The sequence below is a fragment of the Synchiropus splendidus genome, chromosome 17 (genome assembly GCF_027744825.2).
Source record: "Synchiropus splendidus isolate RoL2022-P1 chromosome 17, RoL_Sspl_1.0, whole genome shotgun sequence".
NCBI classification, from domain to species: domain Eukaryota; kingdom Metazoa; phylum Chordata; class Actinopteri; order Syngnathiformes; family Callionymidae; genus Synchiropus; species Synchiropus splendidus.
This window is the reverse complement of record NC_071350.1, coordinates 8,184,638-8,211,903: the sequence shown is the minus strand read 5'-3', so window position 1 is coordinate 8,211,903 and position 27,266 is coordinate 8,184,638. Positions and strand designations below refer to the sequence as shown.

The following is a 27,266-nucleotide window of genomic DNA, read 5'->3' as shown; positions in this document are numbered from 1 at the left end:
GATGTAATTCAACAAGGCCGCGGCTGTTTTTGTTCACCTTCACATGCCTCTTGCACTGAAAACACACTTATGACACATTTAGCACAGTCATTTGTCCATTAAATCACGTCTTTTATTAATACAAACATTTTGTATTGCTTTTGATCCACATATAAACATTATTATTACAATTTATTGAACGTGTTTATTCATAGATGAAAAAATATCATGATCGTAACTCAAATTATTTTCTATACTACATGACAAATATGTGGTCATATTTCTGTCTCTGCAGATGCTGGATTTCCCGTGTTGACTGTGGCAAAGTGTCTCCTCCCTCCCTGACCCAGTGACTGGAGAGCTGTTATGGCAGGAACATGCTGAAGACTCGGTCACGAGGCGGCTGACTAATTCCGTACTCCACCCTGCAACAAGAGCTTCCAGTCTCATGTTACAGCTGTGTGAGGAATAGTTTATGCTGCGTTATATAGGTCACAGGTGTATGATGAGTAAATATAGAGATATTATTTGATGTTCTGGATGTATTAAAATTTTAATAAAGTTGATGTTTATCAAACCAGAAAAAAATTGTGTGGGGTGATTTATTTTATTCCTGAAGAAATGATATCCAAACCATATCTGTAGCAGTGTAGGTCAGTTAACTATGCCAATGTAATACAAAACTAATGGATACATTTTACGGTTGATGGTTAAGATGAAAATAAGTTATCCATGGCAGTAGGTGAATGTTTACAGAATAAACCACCACAGAATAAAGATACAGGCACATATACAGATGACATTGATTAAATTGCATAGTTACAAGTACAGTCAGTCACCCGTGGTCTGTTTGCTTATCAAGCAACTGTTAGTATGCACAAATGGTCAACATGGCTTGTATCCATTTGCACATTTTGTTGTTTGTAGCCCAAGCAGTTAAGCTATCATCTTTTAATTTGAAAGGCGGAAGTTGTGGCGCGCACTTCCGTATGTAGACACGCTTTGCACCACTAGGAAACATAGTTAAATCTTGTGATTTGCGTTTTACCAACTCGACACAATGCAGATTTGTAGCGTTTGCAGCGATCAAGAAACGAAGTACAGATGTCCGGCTTGCAAAATAAGATAGTAAGTAAATAAAATCGGACATCGTATGGTAAGGCAGGATAGCTAACTGTTAGCATCTGTGATGTTGTTTTAAACGTAAGAAACCGTGTCGTGGGGGCTTAGGGTTAGACATTATTCAGGTAAAGTCAAGTCTTGAGAATGATATCCAGAAAGGTCATAGCTGTAATTCCTTTTTATTCCGTTAGATTTGTGTCCCTGAACATATCACCACGTGCTACGGCGAGGTATATAGTTCAAAAAGCTGCGGGGAATACGCATTACTGTACATGTACACCACATCTTACGTGACTATTTATAGACATTGAAAATCTCTAGTCTTCTGATGTTATCTTTATTTTTCTTTCCCAAGTTGTTCACTTGGCTGTTACAAGATACATAAAGGTAATGTTATGTACATTATTTGTGAAATATTTTGAAAATCAAATGCCATAATTTTTCACAATATTTCTTTATAGAAACTTGTGCTCCTGTAGATGGGTCTTCAACATCGATTGCTGATGTGAAGGAGACTAGTGTCACGGGTATGATCCCATACATTATGATTATGAATATTAATTTATTATTAAAATCACAGAAGATAATCTTAATATGTGCATTTTATTGTATGAAAAATCTGTCTAAACAACCCAGTGGAGCCAACGTTGTCTCTCTAAACTTAAAGTTCTTGCTTTTCATAGAACCTTGGAATGTGGATGATCTTCTTCATGAGGATGACATAACAGATAAAGTGCCTCTGCAGCGCCTCCAGCAACTGGGTATTTATTTAACACAAAAGTATTTCACTTTTACGTATTTTAACTATTTCAGAGTGACATTTGATGGTGAACGATTTCTTTACCAGCTCATTCAAAAGAACTCAAGGATCTTCTTTGCAACCCACATCTGAGACAGTTGCTGCTGAGTGTGGACAGCGCTGAAAGTAAAGACGAGGCAATGAAGACCGCCATGCAGGAACCTCTGTTCGTGGAGTTTTCCAATCAATGCTTGAAAATTGTAGAACATGAAGCAGAATTGTCGTCTTATGTAGATGATGATGACGATTTTTAAAAAAACAGGTGTCGTGTAAATATGTACATATTCTTTTTATGAGGTGTCATTTCACATTTTGTTACAGTTTGCTAGTTAGTCGGTTTAAAACAAAACACGTTTTCCATTGATCACATGGAACATTTATTTCAAAAATTAAACATGTTTCAAGTTTGTGAAAGACGATCGTGCTTGGGTTGTTTTGTACATTCCCTTATGAGGCGAGAAACATGATGGTCAAAATTTGACTACAAACATTTTAAGTGATCAAAATATGAATACCAAAACACAAATGGTCACTTATTTAACATTAATTAAGTGTGAATAGTTTCCTTTGGCCTCGAGCAAAAGTATATTTATTAACACAGCTACTGAACCTTTGGAAGATCAGTATATAATGAGGTCAAAATCAAAGAAGCAGTTTAAAGAAACTCATGTTGCTATTTTCCCTGAATCACGTGTTTATGTGCATTCAATGCTGGAAATGTGCAATAAGAGCAAAATGACAAACAGCACAGTGGCAAATGTCATAGATGTTGCTTCACATGGATATCTAAAGGCACTTGCTCCCAATAAAAAGCAGCGTAACAATGCACTTTAAATATTATTTTGAAACTTCTAAAACGTCATTACGGTTTTGTATGGTGAAATAGACAACATGTATAAATATACATAATCTGACAATCTTGCATTGATACCAAAATGTATACATTTTTCATTTTCAAAATTCATTATCAAAATGATCATTGTCACAACAGTGAAATTTGCAACAAATGATATATATATAACATATGACATGCGTCTCTTAAATCTCTTCGATTGCCTCATTAAAAAAAAAACAATCTGTGTGATACCCTTACAACGTTTTCTCTAGCAGGATCTCGTTGAACCCAGTCACATCAGTCTTCAGCTCTGGCTGCCTGTCCGCGTATAGTAGTGGAGACCGCTGGTAGTGCAGCTTGACTGATCCCTGAACAGAGTGGTTACAAATGAATGGTCATAAAATACACTAAGTTGACACAATATTGTAGAAAAACAACAGCTATCGGAGGCCACACCCTTGGTTTCGCTCGAATGGAGGCGACTCCCTCTCGGTGCTGGTTGGTCTCAACTTTGTATTCTCCTTTCCTGGAAGGCAGATTGAGGGACGCCATGACTGACATCATCTTCTGGAAACCAGTCGCAGTCAGAGTCACGGTGATGGATGGGGCGGAGGCCAGAGCCAGACCCATGGGCCATCCTCGCACTGTGACAGGCTCCTGCATGGTGGGCAGCTGCACCGAGCCGCGATCTTTGATAGCGGGGGTCAATTCTGGGTCGTCCTCCTTCACCAAATCTTTCGCGTCGTCCAGTTCTTCGTCAGCCAACGAATTAAGCAATTCCTGAAGAAGAAGAACTCAAATCATCAATGGCTCATGAAAAAATGAAAAACTGTGTTATACAACTTTGTATTATGAAAAATGGATTCAAGAGATGTTGATGGGAGATTCGCCACGATGGTCACGTTCACATGTTCGATGCAATCTCACCTTCCACTTCCTCCACGTGTTCTGAATCACAGCTGCAGCCTGGTTCCAGCGGTTAACCTTCCTCCTGACCAGCCACGATCGCACAGCTGCACAGTAACAGAACCCATTGTCAAGCCACTCTGAGCACACAGTCTTCATATCTTTAAATGAATGCTCCAGTAAACCCTCTAAATAGAAAACAGATTTTCAAAATCTAATAAAACCCTGTAAAGAACCACAAAATAGTTTGTCATGTCTATGACTAAGAGTAAAGATCCTGATTCATGACAAGGCTACAAAAACAATCACCCCTGAACTGTTGCTGGGAGAGATGGGTTCCTTACCAGTCTCTCTCTGCGGCTCAGACTTTAGCCAACACAAACCAACAGTGGGAATGAATCCAAGGAGCTACTTTCCAGCCTATAAAGAGTTTACCTGCTTGAATTAGTGTGGCAGACTGACGTCTGGTGTTTTGCTTGCGTCGCTGGAACCTTAGCCAGCAGCACTGGATGCAGAAGGCACACTGAGACAGGATGTTCTTCCTCTGATCTTCGAGAAAATCTAGCTGTTAAGCAGAGCAAGCAGCTCAATAAACACATTGAAGTGACACTAAAGAACAGCATTTACAAGCCGTAACAAACCGTAGACTGCGTGAGAAACACTTTACTGTGTCCGACGTGAACAGAGGAGTTGTGCTTTTGTGCGTCACATTTCTGTAAATGTTTGTAGTTCTGCTGCTCCAACACAACGCAGAGAAGCTTCTCCACTCTCTGGCGTAGAGCGGTACTGTTTTCAGCGTCTAACCGCGAGTGAGACTCTGGAAGCAGACAGATAAAATATTCATTATCGATATCAACTAAAATAAAATGCAGAAAACAAAGAATAAAAAATACATATTTCATTCTTGATATAATGAACTTATGTCGCTCATCCCTATATTCCAAAAGCTCGTAACAAATTTTATACAATCATCAGATCGGAGAAATCTCTGTCTTCACAAGAGCCAGGGTTTCATATTTTAAAGAGCTGTTCCTGGATATTTCATACCATTTCATGAAACAAATGAGAGACATTTGGCTATCATTGTTAGTAAACCGTGGAACAGGACAAAAACAGATTTGCACTCTTGTTAAGCTATCAAACATTTGTGAGTGCTAAACATTAACACACATTCAAAATGAATGATTTTCACTTTGCATTAGTGAAAAGCTACCATTTGTTAAGTCTTATAAAAATCATTTTAGTTCAATGTGAGTTAATGTCATTAAATATTATGTTTCCAACCAGCATAAGCTTGGAAGGGTCTATTCACATTCTGCACAAAAGTGTTAGTAAGAGATGAATGCAGCAAATATTTGTCAGGAGGAAAAGAGAACAAAGGAAAGACAAACACACTGAGAAAACAAGAAATGATGCAAAGCAAAACCACTCAGACATGCATGTAGTTACCTGTAGGTCATAATGAGAGGGAAGACAGCAGGTTAACAGAACTGACTACAAGAGCTAGTGAAGGAAAAGCAAGGAGAGCCAGAAGCCCTAAAGAAAGGGAGTAGAATTACCATTTTTAGATGGTAAATGTGATAATAATAACATTAATAAGTAACACACACCAAAATATCTGGTCTCAGCCTTGATCCTTGAGTTTTTCACGAGTAATCCATAACGTTGCATGAAGCTTGTGAAAGGAATCCTGCAAATCAAAAATGAATATTCACAAAAATGCATTCTTATCTTTTGTTTTGTCTTATTTTTCTAACTCTATTTCACCGTATTGGGAAGCCAGCAGCGCTGATGTGGACCGTCTCTACTATGCCACAGGCCTCCAGCTGCATGATCACCTAATGTATGGAGGGAATACAAATCAACTTAAAATACCAAAAACACAAAACACAAAAACACACCTCCTCTCTCTTAAAGACGAGCGGCCTGCAGTCCGGGTTGGGTTTGATGCAGCGGGTGTAGTGGGGGGTTGTGCTGTGGAGGATTTTCATCAGGGTCTCAAGAGAGTTCTGCAATACAGACATTAATGTTTGTGTCAAAGATCCGGATGGTCTGTTTGAAATGGCCGCCTCCCACCTTGAACTTCGACACCACCGTGACTTTACTGAGCCCCTTAGCAGAGGAGATGTCAGTGTGAGCATCAGAGAAGACTCGCTGGAGGAGCCGGTTTTCAGACTTCTGAAGCAGGTCTGTCAGCTCTGGTGGTACCGGGTCCTGGAAAGTACTGAATTATGTGCTTAACAGAAAACTACAACAAATACAAATGCAAATAAATACAGTCTACAGTAAAGTGTTGCAGAGCTCAGCCGAGTATTTGTCAAACCTTATTTTTCTCCACCATCCCCTGGATCTGGTAGTTGACGTCGCCTGCGTAGTGCGTCACGGTGAAATGTGGCACCTTGCTGAATTTATCCCAGCTGATGTTGACATTGTCACTCAGCTCTTTCTCCAAACGCGTTTTGAAGGTCTCGTCGTCTGACGTTCGATTGAGTCTGCTCTCCTGCAGAAAGAGTTAAACATACTCTAGCTAGTACAAAACATTGTTGTAAGTACACGTATGATCTAGGACAATAAAGGCACCTCATTTAAAAGAGAAAAGACACTGATGGGGCTTCCTTCTAGCAGGTCCAGGCAGCTTTGGTTGTCTTGGTATTTAACAAAAGACCACTCTAATCCCTCGGACACGTACTCCTCCTGGGAGAGAAAAATACATGAAATACAGAATTCAAACAGAGAAATCAACAGAATGAGGACATTTTGGCCTCATTTTGAGGGTTAAAACTACAAAATAGCCTGGTTATTATAATTGGGTTTTAGTTTGGTTCAGAGTAAAAGTTACGGTAGACGGTTAGGTTTAGGGTGAGAGGCTGGGGAAAGGGTTATGTTAATGTATGTCAATGACAGTCCTCACTAAGATAGGAAGACAAATGCGTGTGTGTGTGTTTAAGCATATCTATCCTAGTAAGGTCCAATTTTGGGGAAAACATCCCCTCATGGGGCGTTTGTGGGGCCCTTTTGCCAGTTCCCACTAGGTTAAGCCTCAGCTATGTGTGTGAAAGTGGGCTTATTTATACTACTTTGTGGGGACCTACTGTATAATCGAGAAAACACTATCCTTGTGGGGACCGCATGCCCTAATGGGGGACTGGCAAAAGGTCCCTATTAAGGCATAAGGTTCAAACCTCAATTTGATGAAGAGGACTTCAAAATTTTTAAGAAGACACTGATCTTATGACGCTCTGTGTGAGGACATTTTGGACAGTTGACATACAGTTTTGAGGGTGAAAACTGGCTCATTAAATAAGTTAAGGTTAAGTTAAGTCCTGGTTAGGGTTAGCCATTTGTTTTGGATGGTTAGGTTTAGGGTGATAGGCTGGGGAAAGGGTTATGGCAATGTCCCCACAAGGACATCAATACAAATGTGTGTGTTTGTGTGTTGTCATGCAGAAAGCAGAAAGAATGGCAAGACTGAATTTATGTTGTCATTATACAGAAAGTGTCCAAACCGGTCCTCACAGGGCCGGGGTGGTGCTGTTTTTTGTTCCAACTCAACTAAGCAGGGGTCGAGTTTATTGAGAGTCCAATGTTGCTAGTTTCAGCTGAGACCTGATTGGTTAAGCTCAGTGCGCTGGCTGGGTTGGAACAAAAGCACTGTGACACTGTGAGGTCCGGTTTGAGAGCCCTGCTTTCACAAGTTGATTGTCAGACACAACATTACCCGACTGGCTTTCTAACTCAAATAAAGTCATTTTCCAACTCATTCTGTGACACAATGAACACAGAACCACTTTCTGTTTGTCTTACCACCTCTCAGGAAACACATTGCTGCAGCGGTGCATGTGTTTAACTATTATATGTATTCACACATGCATTACTGGAAAGCTCTTTTGGTGGCCTTGATTCTCTGCTTTCAGATGGCATTTGACTTTTTTTATTTTAAAGATAAACCTTTGAGCAGTCACAGTTATTGCATCGTCTCAACTCAGTTAAACGGGAGTGAAAAACCATTTAAAAGGTCGATACATGTTTCTATGATGAACCAGTGGAGGTCACCTGCTGAGCGCGCAGGTAGTGGGCCACAAAGTGCTGCTGGAGCTTCTCATTGGCGTAGTTGATGCACAGCTGCTCCAAGTTGTTAACTTGGAAGCATTCAAAACCATAGACGTCCAGAACACCTGCGGAAAGTAGCACACAGGTGTGAGAGCATGGAGGAGAAGAATAGTGCAAGTAAACTTTCAGTAAATCTGAATGCTACCTATGAAGTTGCTCCAGGCAGATCTGTCAGCACAAATGCTTTTGTTGATGAATAAAACCAGCCATTCAAATACGCTGCAAAAATATTCATCATTAGTCCTGTATGTGTAAAACATTGTTTTAAAAGACTCCACAAAGTTACTAACTGGGCATAGATGACTTTGGCCAGACAGTCTCTCCTCACGCTGCACTCTGCTTGGGTACAAGGCTTCTCTACTCTCTGCCGTCCGGCCATCAAAGTTCTGACCTGTAAACATGACTGAAGCTCCTCGGCTGGGACTCGCAGGAGTTCAGCAGCGCTCTGCAGGTAGTCTAGCACAGGTATTTTGGGATTTACTTTACCGTCAAACACACACATCACGGTACAAGAAGTTCCAGATACTCTGATGGAGCAATTTTTGAGGAAAAAATATTGATTCAATTATGGCAGCAAAGCAAAACCATCATTACCTTTGGAGCTCTGATCAATATGACAAGCATGTGACTCATCAGCTGAAGAAAAAGTCACATTTCCAAGATGGAGAATAGCAGCCAATATCTGTGAACAATGAGAGACGTATTAATAATTTCAAGCTGTGCAATATGAGGATTGAAAGGTGGATTTACCGTGAAAATCTCTCTTTGTGACTCTGAATTTATCCCCAGATGCTTCATAGCTTCCAGCGTCTCATTGAAACAATCCTCTTTATAAGAAAGGTACTTTGTTAGAATACACACAAACTAATAAAAGCCAAGCTTCAAGACAAATTCATACCCTCGATGGTTTTCTCAGCGTTTGGCAGCCATGAAAAACATTGGTCTTGTTGCATCTTCCATTCTATCCTCTGCTCATCGGTCGCACCTTTCATCATCTGAAGTTTAAAATGGACCTTGGGTTATGTCAATTCGAATTTATGTATGTATGTAGTGTGGCAGAGGGCGGTAGTATCTCATTTATTATTGTAGATTATTGTGGATAAAACAGACTGGTGCAGGTGTAGTACCGATTATAGCCAAATGTGGCGTGTGCAATGGTTCAGCAGATCATCATTACGGGGACAACAGAAGAAGTTATCCAACAACTGGGACTAATAGTACATAATAATAACACTAAACCTGTTCATTTGAAACCAATTACAAGAAGACTGATAGCCTGTTAATTCTAAACTTGTAAAATATATCAAAGTAGTACTCTTCTTGTTTGTGGTTTGTTATATTACCTGATAAAATATGTGGAAGTTCCTTTCATTGCCAGGCTGATGGGCCACTCTGGTCTTTTCCAGCAGATACGTTTGCACTGATGCGCCCACTAACAGCTGGCACCTAGATGTCAGGACAACTCATACTTATCGTCTTATTTATAAACTAAAACTGATAAAAACACAATGCTTTATATACTTTTTAACATTACCTGTCCAGCTGGAGCTGAATGTACTTTCCAAATCGACTACTGTTATTGTTCCGTAGGGTACATGCATTGCCTGCAGGAAAGATCAGTGCTCAGCAACCAAGTTTGTGAACACAGGTATTTGATAATTTTTATTCACCAAAGGCCTCCATGATGGGGTTCGAGTCGAGTACTCGTCTCTCGATCCTCTCCACAGTGTCCTGACACTTGTGTAGCGACGAGGAGGCCGCCACTGTGGCATAGTATTTCATCAGACAGCGTGACGTCCATGTCTGGAAGCAAAAAGCTACCATTAAAGGAGCAGGTGAAGGTTAACAGCACGCACACAACCACACCCTCTTCCCTTCAAACAAATTAAATTGTCCATATAAAGCGAATGTATTATTACAAGGGAATTTGATTCAGCATCTAAGTTATTTTGGTTTTAAACGTTACCTTTCCAGCACCACTCTCCCCGCTGACCACTAGTGACTGGTCGACTGGCTCCAACTGACCACTGACATTGCGGTATGCTTCTTCAGCCACAATGAAGATGTGTGGTTTAGACTCCTGCGCACACAAATGTCAGGAAAAACACCATAAAAATCATAAATGTGAACTTAGCAGGAATTTCTTTGAAAGCTCAAGAAATCCAAAAATATTCAGCTTCGCCAAGAAAACCCTTTAAGCGGCCCAACAACTAAGTGTCATGCAGAGGAGGTGTGGAGACTAGGGTGAATGTGCAGGTGCATTAATACCTGTGGCTGTGGAGCACTGTGATATTCCTTCATCACATCCAAAGAGTAGAGGTCTGGAACTGGCTGGAAGGGGTTAAGTGCTACCAAAGTGCAGCCAGCATGGGTGTAAAATACACCCGTGCTGTACCTGGCTTGTAGACATTTCAGCACTGCCAAGTGAAAAAAAAGAATATTTGTAAGCATATAAAATGCTGTATATATAGGCTGATTAAAGCTTTATATTTGATATATTTTGCATTTTAGACTGTACATTCTCAGTAACGTTGCAGCTGTTGTGAATGTACTCTCATCTCGACTTGCATTTATGACAAAAACTCCATTCTCACAGTTAAATACCATGTTCACTTTTGATAGCTCAATTCATTTCAAGCTCAGTACATCATCACACAGTCATATTGTTCCAGTTGTGTGTATCACAGTCTGAATGTGGTCATCCAGGTTTTAATATCATGTTGACAGGGTTAACTTCACTGACCGAAGCCAGAGACTCGCCATGCAGGTTGCATCATTGTAAACAAAGACAGAGTTTATACAACAAATTAGAGGCTCAATAAGTGGAAAAACACACAGCTCTTATTATACTAGCTACCTGTTGTGGGTGTTACTGGGTTGACCTTAGTGAGGTCATCAAAAGTGTGCAGCTGGTCTTCGTCGGTGAGAAAAGCGTCGATTTCCTCCTCCGGTGAATCACTGAATTTCTGGATGGACCCTTTAGTCTGGAAGAAAGTTGAGTGGATTTTACTTAGAGCAACGGTCAACTAAGTACTAAGGATATGTTAGAGTGAGGGCATCTTGCACAGTCAATGAACCACCATCACCTCTACCTGTCAAAGGGAGCTCTATTTTATCCTGACAGGATCACGTGGACTAAACCTGCATCCCTGCTGCATGCTCCAGGACAGGTTTGTACCGACGTTTTAATCCAATAAAGGTAACCCACATCTCATCACTCAGTCAGGCCATTTATAAACCACTTAATAGCATTAATTACATTAAAATAACACCCAGCGATTCAGTGACAACATCCAGAGGAAAACAACCTGGCACAGCAGGACAACTAACATGTAGCCACAGGGACAATATGACACTATGCATATAATAACAACTAAACAACAATCTGAATGTGACTCAGTGCATTCCGTTGTTCAACAATGCTACACGTTACTTTTGTGTTCATATATATTGTCAATGTGTAGTGTTTAGGCTCCATGTATAAATGTGTAATAACTACTACTACGCCGTTATTTGTTTATTATATGTTTATTACATTGTTTGTATATAGACAAGTTCTTGGCAACATTAGTGCGCGTCAACCTTTATAACGGTTACAGATGTTGCTTTGAAGTTAAGAGAAGGTGATATCTAGTGTACGTGGTGGCTTACCCGCAACACTCCATTGCTGGTGGATCCTAAACCGTGGCCGTTCAAAGCGCTCATTGAATTAACCCCAAAAACGAGTTGAAGACCATCAAACCTCAATGTCAAGCAAAGGGGCTCGTTTGATGAAAAGCGCTAATAATATCAGCTGTCGATCATCGCTGTCCGTAAATCCACAAGGACACGCACAACGGTCGGTTAGATTCCAAGCGAGTGACTCCCAACTCCAAACCACGCACTTATTCCCGCCCTCTTCCCGGTGTGTTCAGGACCACCTCCTCCGAATCGCTTACTGCGCCATCAAGCAATATTTTAAAACTGTTTTGTGTTGAAACAAACAGTCGCCGTTATATTTAACGGTTGTGTATTACCTGCCACTGCCAAAACACATCAAATAGCAATTTTAAATTAGACTCACAAATCTAAATCCAAGTGCCTGTGCCAAGTTACAGTTCTTTTAAACGAAAAAAAAAATCAGAATATCTGGAATATTCATTTTAAAACTAGTTCTGAAGTACATCGCAAAATTGCTAAACTCCGAGTTGTCATGAATGCACCATGATTCAAACACTTCCGTGTTTATGTTAGCGTGGTGGATCTGGTGCTGAAAACCCGGTTAAACTGGTAGTTTGCCCGTTTTTTCTTTCCTCTTCGCACCATCAAGTCATCGAAATTACAGCACCGTATGTATACGCTATCCTAGACGTGTGTATGTATACTGAAGAAAATTATACGTTCGTGTGAAGCAGTGCTTGTTGACTGCTGGACAATATTCAAAGCGTTTGGCACCTTTTACATCGCATCAGTTCCTATATTTTGTGTTAAATGTAAGTTAATTTTAAGCTAGATTTGTTACTTTGTTCGAGTTGTTCAATTAATATTGGAGAATCTTAGATGCAGAATGAAAATATAATGCATTGGGCGGATTTTGTGTGGGTTTTATGGTTTGACTTGTGGCCGTGAAAAGTCCAAAAAATATATAGTATTTATCAGTATTAATTTACTAGATGATTCAAATTAGCTTAAGTGTATATTCTGTGGTTCTTTACAGATCATGTCTCAAAAAAGCCTGAAGGAAGCATTTGTCAGTAATCTCAATGGGACCACCACAGAAGAAGTGGCAATTGGATCACTCACTGCTCCGCTATGCTTCCTCTGCAGGGGCCTCGTATTTATCCTCCTCCAGCAGGCCAAAATAAGTCCCTCTCTCCCACTTTCACCGATGTCTCACCTACTTTTGGACTTTGCTGTGCTCATCCTCCCACTGGTTGTGTCATGCACCATCCTTAGTGACTTTCTCCACCGTGTTGTGTTGACCTCCAGCATGTTGCTTGCTTGTCTGATTTTCTCAATCTATTGGGTCAATATTCCTGCGCCAAACCACAAGAATACTATGCGCACCTTCCTTCTCAGTCACGTTCAGTTTAGTTATGTCCCTTTTGTGACCGTCTTCAGAGTTTTTGTGAATATAAAAACAGCCATCAGCATTCTTGCCGTGGACTTTGCTGTATTCCCAAGGAGATTTGCAAAAACAGAAACCTATGGAACTGGAGTGATGGACTTCGGTGTTGGAGCATATATTTTTGCCAATGCTCTGGTCTCACCAGAGGCACGGAGCAAGTCCACATCTGGATCCAGAACTGCAAAACTTTTCAAGCAGCTTATCGCTGTTTGGCCCTTGATTGCTCTCGGAATGGGCCGACTTGTGAGTGTCAAGATGACGGGATACCATGAGCATGTCACAGAGTACGGTGTTCACTGGAATTTCTTCTTCACACTAGCTGTCGTGAGAATCGTGGCGTCAGCACTATTGGTTATTTTACCCCACAGAATGTTGATTTTCTTCTCACTCCTGATAGCTGGTCTTTATCAGTTCACGCTGGAGACAACAAAGCTCAAAGAATTTATGATCCATAACAACGATAGAGACAAGGACTTTCTGTATGCTAACAAGGAAGGCATTTTCTCTGTGGTTGGTAACGTAGCCATCTACATTGCAGGGGTTGAAATTGGGCTATATGTGATGCAACCACGATCTCAGGTTAAAGAGTGGCTCAAGCTTATAGTTCGCCTTTTGGTTGGAAGTTTTGTTCTTTACGGAGCTTTGTTTGCTTGTCAAAGTCTCCTGGAGCCAGTTTCAAGACGCTTGGCCAATTTACCCTTCTGTCTCTGGAGTGTTGCGCAATCTTTGCTTTTGTTGTCGTGTTTTGGAATTGCAGATGTGTGTTTGTTGTTTGCCAAATACACATCAGGCTGCCATTTTGTGCCATCATCATGGACTTTTTCTAAAAAGGACTCAGAAGCTGCGTCACACAAGGAGCAGTTCAAAGGTGTTTGCCTTGTCCAAGCTGTCAGCAAGAATCAGTTGGTATTTTTCTTGCTTGCAAATGTCATGACAGGACTGACGAACGCCGTTGTGGACACTTTTAGCTGTACCACCTTGTTTTCTCTTGGTGTTTTGACATTGTACATGTTTGTCAACTCTATAGTGATACATGTTTTAGACACTTGTGGAATAGTATTAAAGTTTTGGTAAATTTTTTTTTTCAAATGTTCTATATTTTTATAATAAAAGAAAGCAGATGTGAGTGACTGAGACTAAGCATATATGGATGGTTTCTGCACATTTGACATGGAAACTCCTGTTAGACGTTTAAATCTTGTGTTGCTCTTTTGGATTTGGATTGCCTTATGTTGTGTTTTCTTGGAGGACATTTAAAAAACAAGTCTCAATTTAAATTGCACTCGGTGAAACGTATCTATTATGAATAATAATAAATCTATAGGCATTATCCTATCCAGTGGCTAATAGTCAACTTGTATTTATTTTCAACTATACCCACTATTTATTTTCTTCTAACATTATTTTTTCCCTAACAATTGTGGATTATGAGCAATAAACATGGCCGATTTTTTTTTTTTCAGATGCCCTCAAATACTATCACTCAAAACTAAATTCTCAACAGTTTGAAGATGCTAATTCAACAAATTATGTGTTCAAGACGGAACAAAAAATAAAAACACCATCACGTCATTAAATTAATATTCAGTAGGGGGGTCAGTGGATATATTATTCTTAAACATAATTAAAATGAAGTTCAATGATTGAAACAAATATAACATGAGTATGTATTGTCTGACTATCTGGACAAGTGTGAAGATGAACCAGAGATTAACAAAATGAAAAGTTGTCCGAAAGCAACCAACTTAAGTAACTCAAGTAGGAGACCTCAACTTAAGTTTTGCTGATTCGACTGGCTCCATATTATTTAGAGACAGAAATCGAATAGACCGGAACTATACTTCTTTAGCGGGTCAACACGGGGACGTTAAACCGTGACACCACCGGAAGTGGTGGGATAACGACTCTTGGACGTTTCCTAAATAACAACAGCATCATCTGCCTACCTCTCGAGCCAGAGACGGCCCGACAATGATGGAGGACAAAAACGAAGTTCTGGGTCGGGACCTGAAACCAGATGAGACAGGTTCGAACAAACGTTTCAGTTTTGGACAAAAAAAAACGTGCATTATCATTTTGGCGGTTCATTATGTTTGTTCATGATTTCTGTTTTATGTATCATTATTGACAGTGTATCATTGTGCGTGACAGACAGAAATTAATATACTGGCGTTTAATACTGGGTCATGTCAATTATCAGAGATTCTTCATTTTTCATGTAAAATATAAACATGGCATTTTCTTTAGTCTGTCCACAAAGTGACCAATCAGGAGGTCCTGTTCATTCCTCTTACAACAAGTACAAAAAGCAATTCTGTCAGTTTGCAGAAGCTGGCACACATTGGAAATTAAACCTACATGTGATGCTTCACATCACAAACTAAGCAGTTTGTCACAATGTGAGCTGCTCAGAGCAATAAAATCAGCCCCAATGTTTTTGTGTTTTAATAAGGAAGTTCACATTTTCCAGAGCGTACTTTTATTTCGTGAATTTACTATGTATACTTATGAACATGGAGTGAGTTCTTCCTGGCGTTATAACAATTTTGTTACATGCTCCATCTGTTTGTTTTTACTTAAGTATTTTTGTCCATATTCTGGGCATTTCCAAACAACAGCGATCAGCACTTTTAGTATTAAGTCTGTTTGTGTCCTTTCAGGTGTCGAATGGCTGGTAGTAAGTAAAGAAGAGGATCTCGCTGAGGAGCAGGAGTGGAGCTCCAGTTCAGACCAGGAGGAATCAGAACCGCTATACATTAAAGAAGAGGAAGAAGAGGAGGACGTCACCAAGTTGCCCTTCAATATTGTCGTAGTGCAGTTTGACCATGAAGATGGCGTTCGGTCCTCACAGGTCCGTAATATTAAAACAGAGTCTGCATGTGAGATGGAAGGTGAAGATTCAGTTTTACAATCTGGCCAGCAGAGGTCGCTCGCGTCTGAGGCGGATGATGATAAGGGCTGTCAAGAAGCCAGTGACGCTCAGTCAGGTACAAGCCCTGGAGTCTCTGTCAGTGAGAAGAAAGGTGACTCTAATAATGTGACCTGCGATCAATGTGGGAGGACACTGGCCTCCAAGAGAGGGCTGACCCTGCACAAGAAAAGCTGCAATGGACGATCTCTGGCTTGTTCGTTCTGTGGAAAATCCTTCACTCAGAAGGGGAACCTTGAAAATCATGTGAGAATTCATACTGGCGAGCGACCTTTCCAGTGTTCAGTATGCAAGAAGTGCTTTAATCAGAGGGAACATCTGAAGGCTCATTTTAGAAGCCATACAGGTGAGAAGCCGTTCCGCTGCACAGAATGTGGGAAGCACTTTACCGAGACTGGAAGTCTAAGGGGACACATGCGGATGCACACCGGGGAGAAGCCCTTTATCTGTAACATGTGCAGTAAATGTTTCTATCACAGAGAGCATTTGAAAAGGCACCTGAGGATTCATTCGGGGATAAAACCCTTCCACTGCTACCAGTGTGGTAAAAACTTCACTGAGAGAGGAAACCTTAAGACCCACATGAGAGTTCACACGGGGGAGAAGCCATTCAGTTGCACACAATGTGGGAAGCGTTTCTCCGAGAGCGGCAATTTAAAGGCTCACTTAAGAATTCACACGCGGGAGAAGCCATCCAGCTGTTTGGTATGTGGAAAGGCTTACAGTCAACTGAAGAACCTGAAGAGACATGAGAAAACCCACACATCTGGGAGTGGCATCCAGGCTAAGAAGTCATAGGTACGAGGAACTATGTCAAGTGGACTAATTTGAGAAACAGTGGATTTACAAGACGTTTGAATGTTCCACCCACTCACTTCGGAAAGTTGCCGGTATTTGGGTCACGTTCTTCCAGCTGTATTCCCCAATTATGTAATCAAACTGTGCAACTTTTCCATGGTGGATATGGGTCATAGAGTGACGTTGTGATTCAATATAGCACCTTGTTTGACGGTGTTGTTTTCGCAAGTTAAGCAAAATGTTTCAGAGATACCAAGGCTCTGGATGAATTACGATGACTTATGCTTTTAATTCCTATGGAAAATTTATGTGACTTGTCTGGAGAAGGGGTTTAATAGCAACATTTTTGTTTGTTGTTGTTCCTATTTTGTTGTTTTGAAGTGTTTCATATTTATGTTATAAAAGTTCTTAAGTTAAGAACTATAAGAGTTATAAATAAATTTTAAAAAATCAAGTTTCATCCACTCTTCTTTCTACCCTAGCAGGGGAGTATTTTGCTGTGGCTGAGCGAAGGTCTTGAAAGAGGTTTTCATGGAAGAAAAGGATCATAAATACAAGCGGCACAAGTGAGTTTGTTCTGCAGTGCTGGGGGGCCACTTGATAGAGGGTTATACTAGAACTGCTCTTCTGCTTCAGAACACAGGAGAGATTATGTGGGTTCTGTCTTGGTTCGCACTCGAGCAGAGCATACTAGTCTTTTTTTGTCAGGATATGTCTGCAAAGCTTTCCCAAGCAACCAAGAACTGCGTGGCGCAATGGAATCGGCAATGAGCACGATGTCTCCAGGCACCAGATTCCTCCTTTTCTTCTTCTAACGTTGACGCTCTTGTAGCAGCGGTGGGTATTCTCTCATACCTTTCAGAAAAGGTCACACATGTTCTTTTGACATACAGATCAGCCCTGTCAAACAGTCCTGGTGGTAAAACAGGTTTTCCTTTTCATGATTGGGTGTGAGAACTTCCAGATCATTGGGGTCCCCTGATATCTTGGTTATGGAGTGATCGCTGTGAATGGCTTCAACTTCACATAGGACCGTGTGGAATCCTTCATCATTCAGGGTCTCTTGATGTAATACTGAAGTCACTTAGGTGTTTCCATTATTTTGTCCAACCCCTGTATGTCCACTGTTGTATGTCAGTTGCTCTTCTGACAGCAGATATTCTGTTTGCCACAAAGGCCGGGAACCTCCTCTCCTCATTTTTAATATATTTTAAGCGTGATCTTTCCATAGGTAGCTGTAATTCTGCTTTGAGCATGGTGTCCACAGCAGTACGTTCTAGCCGAGGAATAGTCACTTGCCTTAATGGAACTACCCTGGCTTTGCCTAACCTGAAAGAGACATGAATGACCTGTCGCTTTTTTGCATCCTCAGATATGTCTCAGTACCATATCCACTTTCACTGGCATCTGAGTTGCCACAGGTTCCAGTCTGAATTATGTGAAGACTCCAAACGTAGAACTGATGAGGTATGAACCCTGAAAAAGTTGACTGTTGAGGGATTTTCCTTTACATTCAGCTCCACAATCAAATATCACACAAAGGTTTCCTTTCTCAGGATGATGCACCCCTTTGTGGTAGCAAAGATGGAACTTTGGCCTAGTTTGTGGTTTTGTCTGACTGACCTGTTTACATATTGTCGTGAGTTGAGTACAGGGGTCTCTCGGTTTTCGAACGTCTGGAGCTGGGACAGGGATGAGGTGAGTCTGGGACAGAGCTAAGTTACTTGGTTTATGACTTTGTCACAGCCAAACTGCACAGAAGCGCACATTCAGAGCTGGACACGCACCGGGCACCTCTTCCCTTCTGGAGAGACGTCACTCACTCGGCAACCCCTCCCACATGCAGCGGCCACACACATAGACGAACAGCGCACCTGCAGCAGACACTCTACATTCACTCCTACAAAAGCCTATTTTAAGGCTTGGAACACATTCTTTCTTTTTCCATTCATTGTAACGGGAAAAATCGATTCAGATTTCGAGCAATTCGCTTCTCGAACGGCCGTCTGGGACAGATTGTGGTCGAGAACTGAGGTACCACTGTATTTTGAATGAAGAAAGACTGGGTCAGGAACTATCTTGACTTGATGTTCAATAAATGTCACTGAACTATGCTCTACGGTTGAATGTATCCAGCATATCACATGAAGAAATTCTTTCTCTTAATTTGTATGGAAGTTTCAAAATCATCGCTCTCATGTTGGCTGGCATGTCCAATTCTCTCATATATTGCAAATCGTATCAGCAGTGTGTTATTAGGCACGCACAGTTTACGGGGAACATTGTACTCAACAGTTTTGCTTTGAACCGTATTTCATGTTTTTCCCTTTCTGCAGGAGGTACCGGTTGTAACAATGATTTGTGTGATTCTTTTGCTTCTAAAGTCTAAGTTATGTATTTATCAAAAGCATGGCGCACCTCAGTTTCATAGTTTCTGTCCTCCAATAGCTGTTGTCTGATCTCTTTTAGTTTAGATGCTCTGGTCAGTGTGGTTTTTCTAATTTTTTTAATGTTCTTTTTTATGTTTTTGGTTCAATGTTGTTGGCCATAGGCGGTAGCGCTACATGTACCTCCGTTGCGTACTGATCGACCTGGATATCCCGGGACGCTCCATTACCTCCGTCAAGTTCCTTTTTGAGAGCTGCGCTGCCCAGATGCTCAGGGTGGCTTCATATCCAACAATCTGTTGGGAAACGCCAAACTCCAATCGGATCGAACACTCTGATGGTAAACCATAAGCTCCAACGATGACGGTTCACCACTCCGGGTCGTCCAAACTCCTGCGATCACTTGAGCGACGATGCTTGCGAGTCCCATCAAGTGAGTTTTTAACTTAATTGTGTTGCGTCCTGAGTGAACTTGCATGCGTGTTCTGACAGCAATGATGGCCTGGCCACAGGTGTATGGAATCAAGCACCTAGGCCTGCAGACTGTTTTGCCAACATTTGTGAAAGAATGTGAAGTGACGGAGAGGGGTGAGAGGCCGCAAGCTTTCTGCACAGTCAATTGCTACACAGCTCCAAACTTCATCTGGCCTTCAGATGAGCCCAAGAACCGTATGGAATGGGTTTCCATGGCCGAGCAGCTGCATCCAAGCCATACATCACCAAGTGCAATGCAAAGTGATGCAGTGGTATCAGGCAGCCGCCACTGAACACAGTGGAAACGCCTTTTCTGGAGTGGTGAATCACGCTTTTCCAAATGTGGTGGACGAGGAATGACCGTGTGGTGTTGTTTTTCAGGTGTTGTGTTTGGCCCCTTAGTTCCAGTGAAAGGAACTTTGAATGCTTCAGGATACCAAAACATTATGGACAATTCCATGCTCCCAACTTTGTGGGAACATTTTGGAGCGGGCGCCTTCCTCATCCAGTATGACCAGTGCACAGAGCAAGGTCCATAAAGACATGGATGACAGAGTCTGGTGTGGATGAACATGTGGAGTCCTGACCTGAACCTGATAGAACACCTTTGGGGTGAATCGGAGCGCTTTTGGAAGAATTGGTCCAAAATGTATCCACCTTGTGGACAGCCGTGACAGAAGAGTTGAAGATGTAACAGCTGCAAAAGGTGGACCCACGTCATCATGAACCCTACGGGCTAGGAATGGGATGGCACTGAAGTTCATGTGTGGGTCAGGTGAGCAAATACTGTTGGTGACATAGTGTAATTAGCAACTCAACATAAAAAGCAGTACAGAAAAAAACAAAATCAAAATTCATAATGTTGGATGGAATGATGCTTATAGCAAATGCCAATGGAATCTATGTCAAGACGAGATTGAAATAAAACACTGAGCAGTTCACCACTGCCTCAGAGTCTGTTGTGTTGGATGACAGCAGTGACTTGAAAACAGACTGACACAGTAACTGAGGCTCAATTTATCTGAAACATTTTTTTGCTAACATCTTTTCATACTTTCAGTTGACAAGGTAAAGACACTAACTGCTCCGCTGATTTGGGTCTTTTGACATCTAAATATGTCAATAACACCGGCACCCATTAATGTCTGCAACTCAACCCCTCCATCTAGAAATCAAGTGATGAAAAAACACTTTGCTTACTGCAGACTAAATATATATATGACTCCTCCTGAGTCATCTGGAAGTGCGAAGCTCTGTGTTGATATGAGGCGCTGATGAGGTTTTATGAAACTGTCTTTCTTTACGAAGCACAGTAAGTGCCATTGGGTTTTGTTTTTTCGTTGTTCAAAACTATAGAGCAGAGAGCGCCATCGAGTGGGGAATGAAGGCACAGCTTTGTAAAGCCTCATCAACCCACCACTGCTCTGCATCCCACTACTACTCCCAAATACCTTCTCACACCCCACCTCTCTTTGTTCTGTAAGATGCCCCAGGAAATCTCTCTTACAGGCTGTGGAGAATCGACTACCAGGTCCTAAGGAGGTGTGGACTGACTAGTTCGTTTTAATGGGTCCTGGTGGTTCGGCACCTCTTTCACCGATGCCAACAACGCCACATTCTTGTAATGACAGTTTCTGCTTCTCACCTGCTCAGGGATGTTGTCACAGCCAACACTCCTACCTGTTTCCAACCTGGATGGAAGCTGTCCCAGAACCTGTGAAGTTTAGAAATAGTACCACTTCTTTCAGTAAAAGAGCAATATAAGGAATCTCCATTAACACCCAAACAACCAGATAAATATTTAATATTATCGACTTAACATGAAGCAAATAAACTAATGAGAAGGGCCAAACTGTCTACAAGTAGTGCTTTTTCTTTCAGATGCAACCATATGCAGATCGTACAAAGTGACTTCTTATATAAATATGCTTTCAGACATGCTCTTCATCATCACAGCTTGACCTCTAAGGTCTCAGTTATGGAGTGCTGCTTGTTTCTTCCATGTGACTTCGCTTGTGTCTCTTCAGATCTTCTCTCCGATAATAGCAGTTGCCACATTTTGAGCAAGAAAATGGTTTTTCTCCTGTGTGGATTCTCATGTGAGTCTTCAGATGATGCCGCTGGTTAAAAGATTTCCCACATTCCGTGCAGCGAAATGGTTTCTCTCTTGTGTGGATTCTCATATGTCTCTTCAAACTATTTCTCTGATTAAAACATTTGCCACATTCTGAACAGCTGAAGGGTTTCTCGCCAGTGTAAATTCTCATGTGAGTCTTCAGGTCGCCCTTCCGATTGTAACGCTTGCCACAATTTAAGCAGCAGAAGGGTTTCTCGCCGGTGTGAATCCTCATGTGATTCTTCAGATGATGCCGCTGAACAAAACGTGTTCCACATTTTGGGCAGATGAATGGTTTTTCTCCCGTGTGCGTTCGCATGTGTTTCTTGAGGTCTCCCTTGTGATTAAAACATTTTCCACATTCTGAGCAGCAAAAAGGTTTTTCTCCTGTGTGAATTTTCAAATGAGTCTGAAGATGTCCCCTCTGAGTAAAAGATTTCCCGCAAAATAAACAGGATAAAGATTGTCCAGTGCAGGTTTGATTGTGCAGAGTGAGACCAGACTTGGAGGAACATTTCTTCCCACAATCTGGGCAGATGAGTGACTTATCCGCAGCATCATCTGTTTTCTCACTGACAGAGACGTCTAAAGTTTCCAAATCGTTTGAACTTGATTGAGCATTAGCAGCTTCCCTCCAGTCTTCACTGTCATCTGTGTCCATTTCAGAGGAGAGTGACCTGGCAAGTAAGTGTGAGCCAGAATCTAAGCTGCTCTCCTTTTCGTCACAGTCGTCTCCGTCTGCTTCTGATTTCATGTGTTGAGCAGAACTGCTTTGTGGAAATTCTTCCTTGCCTTCATCCTCATTATCACCCATCTTTACAACAACAATACTGAGGGGGAATTTAGTGACATCTTCCTCCTCCTCTTCTTCTTTAACCTGAGGCGATTCTGCTCCACTATGGTCCAGAATGCTGCTCCAGTCCTTCTCTTCAAAGAGAGTCTCCTTATTACTCTCTGGTTGCTGCTGGAGGTCTGCTGAGACACAGCATTCCCAAGATTAGTAATAGCGCCTATAAAGGAAGAAAACTTTGGATTTTTTTTAAATTCCCATCACATGCCAATGTTTAGAGTTCATATTTTTTATTATTCAATTGACATGGATTGTCCATAGAGTATAGTAAAATCTATTCAGCATTTTCCATTTTAACTGTTTCTATATTGGTCACTTTTTTGTGACATGAGAATAGAATTCTAGTTAGTTACATCCTTCGCATCACCGAATTACATCTATCTACAAATTCAACTTCTGTTTAGTGTTCATCGAAAATGTTTTTGTCCGCAGTTGTTCATTTATTTTTCATAAAGGACGAACAGGAACACTTAACCGACAGAAACTCAGCCCAACAGTTGACTGAACGACATTGACCTATGTAAAACCATCCATCAGCGCAAAGAGCAATCGTGGCCAAACATGATCCGTTATATTTTGTCATATATACTGTACATATACCAGACGTTTTACACAAACCAAGACAAGACTGGACGAACCTCGCTTTCCTGACTGGGCAGCAGCCTTTCTCTCGATTTTAATTTCACAGTCAATCGTTTCTTGTTTCTCCATCACTACAAAATGTTTTTGATTTAGAATAGAATCCTCAGTTCACGGAAGCGCCCATTTGTTTACTTCCATCGGTGTCACAATGTTAAGGCTCCGACTGGAAACCGTTCCCTCTTGATAACGCCGCCGGATCCAATAAAGTGTTACACCACTGGCATAAGCAACATGGCGGCTTTGGAAAACGAAGGTGCGTTTAGTTTTTGTTCCGAATCATCATTAATGTCTTCAGGCCTGAGTTTCCGACTGTTTGTCTATGATCAGTTGGCCGCTGCAGCCTGATAAATCCTCTGGGTGCTCGAAATCGTTAAGGCCGAGTTAGAGAACAAGGTTGACGGTCGGCCATCGCTCACTGCTGGATGAGGGGCAGAAACCTTCAGGGCAAGAGAGAGGGTCGTCCCCGCCCCGCGACTGGGTTCCTCAGATCAGTAGGGGTTTCGTGTAGGTGTTCGATTTTGCCTCATTGAGTTAGACAGTCTACTATAATCGGTGTGTGAATTACCGGTACAGTTGATCTTAAGATGAAAGTGTAAACATAACTCAATGTGCAGCTTAAAGTCCTGGTCTGTTTTGACGACTTTGAATATATTCAACCCAACTTTTCACTGTCTACGCCAAGTCAGTTAAAACCAACCTACTGCTGGTCTCTTCTGCTACAGTAAACTTTACCTTCATATTTATTAAACTTGCAATTTTAGTGCCAATTAAACCTAAAATAATAATAATTATAATGAACACGGTATATGAGTGGAAAGGGTGTAAGTAATCTCTATCATCTCGCTTCATTGGTTCAGCCTGAAGGTTTTCCTCTGGTATGTTAGTGTGTGTTTGACCGCAGTGATGTAGCGCATATATCAGTCACTTTCCTTTGTTCATTCAAGTACCGATCATCACTGGGTCCAGAACACAAATATTCAAAACATCTCTTGTGTTCCTTGGTGGGAGGAAGTGCTGTCTTGGATTGAGCAGTTACATACTCGACTTACTGAGAAGAGAGCTAAGCAATGATATTATTTGTTGACTTGAGTGCGTATGTATCCCCCACAGAAGTCCGGAAGTTGATGAGAGAAGTTCCAACAAGTCCTCAACAACAGGCGTGGAGCTCCACTCTGGACCAGGAAGAAACAGAAGTTGTGCATATTAAAGAAGAAGAAGGAGAAGACGAGGATGATATCACAAATTTCACTATCACTCGTGTCCTTATTAAAAGTGAAGCTGAATCAGATGAAGATCCATCATTAGATTTTCATGAGATAGAAGACGAACCTCAAACCAGCAGCTCGGCTCAACACATAGAGACAGATGCAGATCTAGACTCTGTGCACCAGGGGTCGCTCTCTTCAGATTCCGACACTGATGAGTTGGACGGCTGGAGGAAAACTACTCATTCTCAATCAAGTCCAAACCCTGTGGACAATCAAAGCGTCCCTGTGGGTGAGAAGACCAATGATGGCAAATCTCCGACCTGCTGTGACTGCGGGAAAAGATGCTCCTCGTGGTCCGGCCTGACGAAGCACAGAGACTCCTGCACTGGGAGACCTTTATCCTGCTTGGTCTGTGGGAAAGCCTTCACACATAGAGGAACTCTTAATATTCACTTACGAATTCACACTGGGGAGAAACCGTTCAACTGCCCAGTATGTGGCAAGTGTTTCAATCAAAGACAGCATCTGAAGAGACACATACGGACCCACAGTGGAGAGAAACCATACTACTGCTCACTGTGTGATAAACAATTCATGGAGAGAAGAAGTCTAAAGGCCCATATGATCAGTCACACCAGAGAGAAGCCGAGTGATTATTCACAATATGGTAAGTATTTTTTAATGGTGAAGCAGCTGGAAATCCTAACCCTGGTTGTTCATTTCAGTATTGTGGTCATGCCCGTTGTATTTAACGTTGTTTTCACTTGTTTTTTTTAATTTAAAGTTACAAAGACACCAGTAGAGAGCAGTACAACACAAGACTTATACATTCAAGCATATCAACCCAACATTGAAAACTGATTTAATACTATAGTAATATAAACCATCTGCCTGTGTATTTAATGCTATTTACTATATAAGTTCATTCTGTGACTCATTGAGGGCCCTTTCACACCAACACAGTTGGTGCCAGTTCCTCTTCCTAAATGTAATTTTGGTGTGTTCAGGCAGGAAAAACCTTAAGCTTAAAAAGCTCAAGGCCACAAAACTTCGATCTGACAACCTGTGTTGAGAGGTACAGGAAATTAAATAAATCTAAGCACATGACGGTTACATGAACTCAGATCAGTCAAAAATGGAATGCAAAATATATCAGCACTTTCACATACACTTGCATACATACCAGGTGTGTCTGACAAAATCCTTTCCTTCCGCCTGAGTAATACTTTTTTGCGGCCTCCCGCTTAGGTTCCACTTAAACAAATATGAACGTGGGCTGATTTGTTAGTCCAGAATGGCACCAGTTTAAGAACCCGAATCGTGCGGTTGTGAAGGGCCTCTGATTATTCCTGGTTCTGTGGTGAGCTCTCATGCTACATCGGGTGTCCTGATTTTGTTGAGCCATTTGAGTGACCTGTGTGTGTGTGTTGCAGATGTCCAACAGCTGCTGGTCAATACAGAAGAGGTTTCCCCTGAGCTGCAGGACTCCAGCTCCAGTGCAACCCATGAGGAACCAGAACATCTACATGTTAAAGAAGAAGAGGATGAAAGCTCCCAGGTCCAATTCAGTCCCGTTCTTGTGAAGAGTGAAGATGATGAAGATGAGTCATCGCCGGTTCATCATACAGAGGAGGAGCCTCCAGACAACAGCTTGACAAAACACTTAAAGATAAAGGTTGTTGGGGAAAACAGTGGAGGCTCAACTCCAGCCAGCTGCTTGGATCCACATTCTGACCAGCAGAAGTTGCACTCTTCTGAATGTGACACCGATAACGGTGAATTCTGGAGGGAATCAAGCAATGAATCAGCTTCAAATTCCCTGGACAACCCAGACATCAATGAGAAGACAGATGAGGACAAGTCCCTGACCTGCTCTGGGTGTGGGAGACAATGCTCCTCCAAGTCTGGTCTGACTGGACACAAAAAAACATGCAGCGGCGAAAAGTATTTCACCTGTCCGGTTTGTGGAAAATACTTCACTAAGAAAGATAACCTAAAGGCTCACATGAGAATTCACACCGGCGAGAGACCGTTTATCTGCTCACAATGTGGCAAATGTTTTAATCAGCGAGAGCATATGGTTCGACACATGCGCATTCACACCGGAGAAAAGCCGTATGGCTGCTCACAGTGCGACAAAAGTTTCATTCAGAGAGAGGATCTGAAAAGACACGAGCGAATTCACACCAGAGAGAAACCGTACCCCTGCTTAGACTGTGGGAAATGCTTTACCTCTACAGGCAGTCTGAAGAAACACACACGGATTCACACAGGAGAGAAACCGTTCAGCTGTCCTCAGTGCGGCAAGTTTTTTAATCAGAGTCAGCATTTGAAAAGACACATACGAATTCACTTGGCGGAGAGAGAGTACCCCTGCTTAGATTGTGGGAAAAGCTTCACCTCAGTAGGTAATCTCAACATACACAGGATGAGTCATGCTTCTGAGAGTGTGACGACTGAAGACTAGTTGGTGGCTACCATGGAGTCGCCTTTCTCTGCTTAAAGGAAAAAAGCATCGGCTCCTCTGTCACTGACAAAAATCTATCTCGTGCAGCAGCATATAACTTTAATTATCATCTATTAACTCCACATCTAAAGTGCCCCACCTGTTAGTCTCCCTGGATCATCTTGATACATGAACACTACAAAGGAAAGAATAACAGCAGGGTAGAGGTAGAGCTGCATGTGAGCTGTTGATGGACAGCCAGGTATATACAAATGTTTTTGGTGTCTCATGTATGCTGGACTTGTTCATATGAGTGAGCTCTCAGGCAGAGGAGCTCATGTCTGTGCATGTAGTGGCGAGTTTTTCTGTTTGAGCTGAGAGTTGATGTGAAAATCATTTAGACTGAAATAAAATGTTTGCATTAAGATGTGTGTTGTCGAGTCATTAGTGTGAATAACTGCGATAATATGAACTTACTTAACATAACATTTGATTGGCTAAGATTCTATACACAAAACATATGTCTGTACAGTAAAGTTGAACTGTACCATTGTTACA

The 27,266-nt window shown here is 41.6% G+C and overlaps 6 protein-coding genes across 9 annotated transcripts; 4 read left to right on the top strand and 2 right to left on the bottom strand.

The window, feature by feature from the left end:
- The first annotated feature begins 960 nt into the window (after window positions 1–960).
- znhit3 (zinc finger, HIT-type containing 3) lies at window positions 961–2,303 on the top strand. The gene is made up of 5 exons (XM_053848020.1): window positions 961–1,107; window positions 1,457–1,488; window positions 1,563–1,628; window positions 1,785–1,862; window positions 1,949–2,303. Exons 1-5 carry the CDS (start codon window positions 1,040–1,042, stop codon window positions 2,152–2,154), a joined length of 450 nt encoding a protein of 149 aa, XP_053703995.1. The 5' UTR covers window positions 961–1,039; the 3' UTR covers window positions 2,155–2,303.
- LOC128748927 (unconventional myosin-XIX) lies at window positions 2,248–11,637 on the bottom strand. The gene is made up of 24 exons (XM_053848019.1): window positions 11,403–11,637; window positions 10,609–10,735; window positions 10,020–10,168; window positions 9,718–9,831; window positions 9,422–9,554; window positions 9,286–9,355; window positions 9,095–9,197; window positions 8,650–8,746; window positions 8,502–8,578; window positions 8,346–8,433; window positions 8,042–8,207; window positions 7,897–7,970; window positions 7,695–7,816; window positions 6,222–6,335; window positions 5,965–6,141; window positions 5,718–5,855; window positions 5,543–5,650; window positions 5,409–5,479; window positions 5,252–5,331; window positions 4,283–4,458; window positions 4,077–4,206; window positions 3,663–3,748; window positions 3,192–3,515; window positions 2,248–3,103 (listed from the first exon to the last, which is right to left on the bottom strand). The coding sequence occupies exons 1-24, from the start codon at window positions 11,454–11,456 to the stop codon at window positions 2,990–2,992; spliced, it is 2,892 nt and encodes a 963-aa protein (XP_053703994.1). The 5' UTR covers window positions 11,457–11,637; the 3' UTR covers window positions 2,248–2,989.
- Window positions 11,638–11,972: 335 nt separating this feature from the next.
- pigw (phosphatidylinositol glycan anchor biosynthesis, class W) lies at window positions 11,973–14,397 on the top strand. 2 transcript variants are annotated; one of them, XM_053847616.1, is made up of 2 exons: window positions 11,973–12,079; window positions 12,448–14,397. In XM_053847616.1, exon 2 carries the CDS (start codon window positions 12,451–12,453, stop codon window positions 13,930–13,932), a length of 1,482 nt encoding a protein of 493 aa, XP_053703591.1. In that variant the 5' UTR covers window positions 11,973–12,079; window positions 12,448–12,450; the 3' UTR covers window positions 13,933–14,397. The 2 variants fall into 2 exon arrangements, with proteins under 2 accessions (XP_053703591.1, XP_053703592.1); XM_053847617.1 differs by having other exon boundaries at window positions 11,986–12,223.
- A 257-nt stretch (window positions 14,398–14,654) lies between these two features.
- Window positions 14,655–17,193, top strand: LOC128748575 (gastrula zinc finger protein XlCGF8.2DB-like). Of its 2 annotated transcripts, none has more exons than XM_053847481.1 (3): window positions 14,655–14,884; window positions 15,519–15,709; window positions 15,782–16,963. In XM_053847481.1, the coding sequence occupies exons 1-3, from the start codon at window positions 14,830–14,832 to the stop codon at window positions 16,583–16,585; spliced, it is 1,050 nt and encodes a 349-aa protein (XP_053703456.1). In that variant the 5' UTR covers window positions 14,655–14,829; the 3' UTR covers window positions 16,586–16,963. The 2 variants fall into 2 exon arrangements, with proteins under 2 accessions (XP_053703456.1, XP_053703455.1); XM_053847480.1 differs by adding an exon at window positions 17,068–17,193 and having other exon boundaries at window positions 14,658–14,884; window positions 15,519–16,585.
- Window positions 17,194–21,270: 4,077 nt separating this feature from the next.
- Window positions 21,271–23,590, bottom strand: LOC128748573 (oocyte zinc finger protein XlCOF6.1-like). Of its 2 annotated transcripts, none has more exons than XM_053847476.1 (2): window positions 23,051–23,590; window positions 21,271–22,537 (listed from the first exon to the last, which is right to left on the bottom strand). In XM_053847476.1, exons 1-2 carry the CDS (start codon window positions 23,121–23,123, stop codon window positions 21,423–21,425), a joined length of 1,188 nt encoding a protein of 395 aa, XP_053703451.1. In that variant the 5' UTR covers window positions 23,124–23,590; the 3' UTR covers window positions 21,271–21,422. The 2 variants fall into 2 exon arrangements, with proteins under 2 accessions (XP_053703451.1, XP_053703453.1); XM_053847478.1 differs by having other exon boundaries at window positions 21,271–22,534.
- Window positions 23,273–27,105, top strand: LOC128748569 (zinc finger protein 287-like). The gene is made up of 3 exons (XM_053847473.1): window positions 23,273–23,307; window positions 24,165–24,929; window positions 25,696–27,105. The coding sequence occupies exons 1-3, from the start codon at window positions 23,286–23,288 to the stop codon at window positions 26,727–26,729; spliced, it is 1,821 nt and encodes a 606-aa protein (XP_053703448.1). The 5' UTR covers window positions 23,273–23,285; the 3' UTR covers window positions 26,730–27,105.
- The last annotated feature ends 161 nt before the right edge of the window (window positions 27,106–27,266 follow it).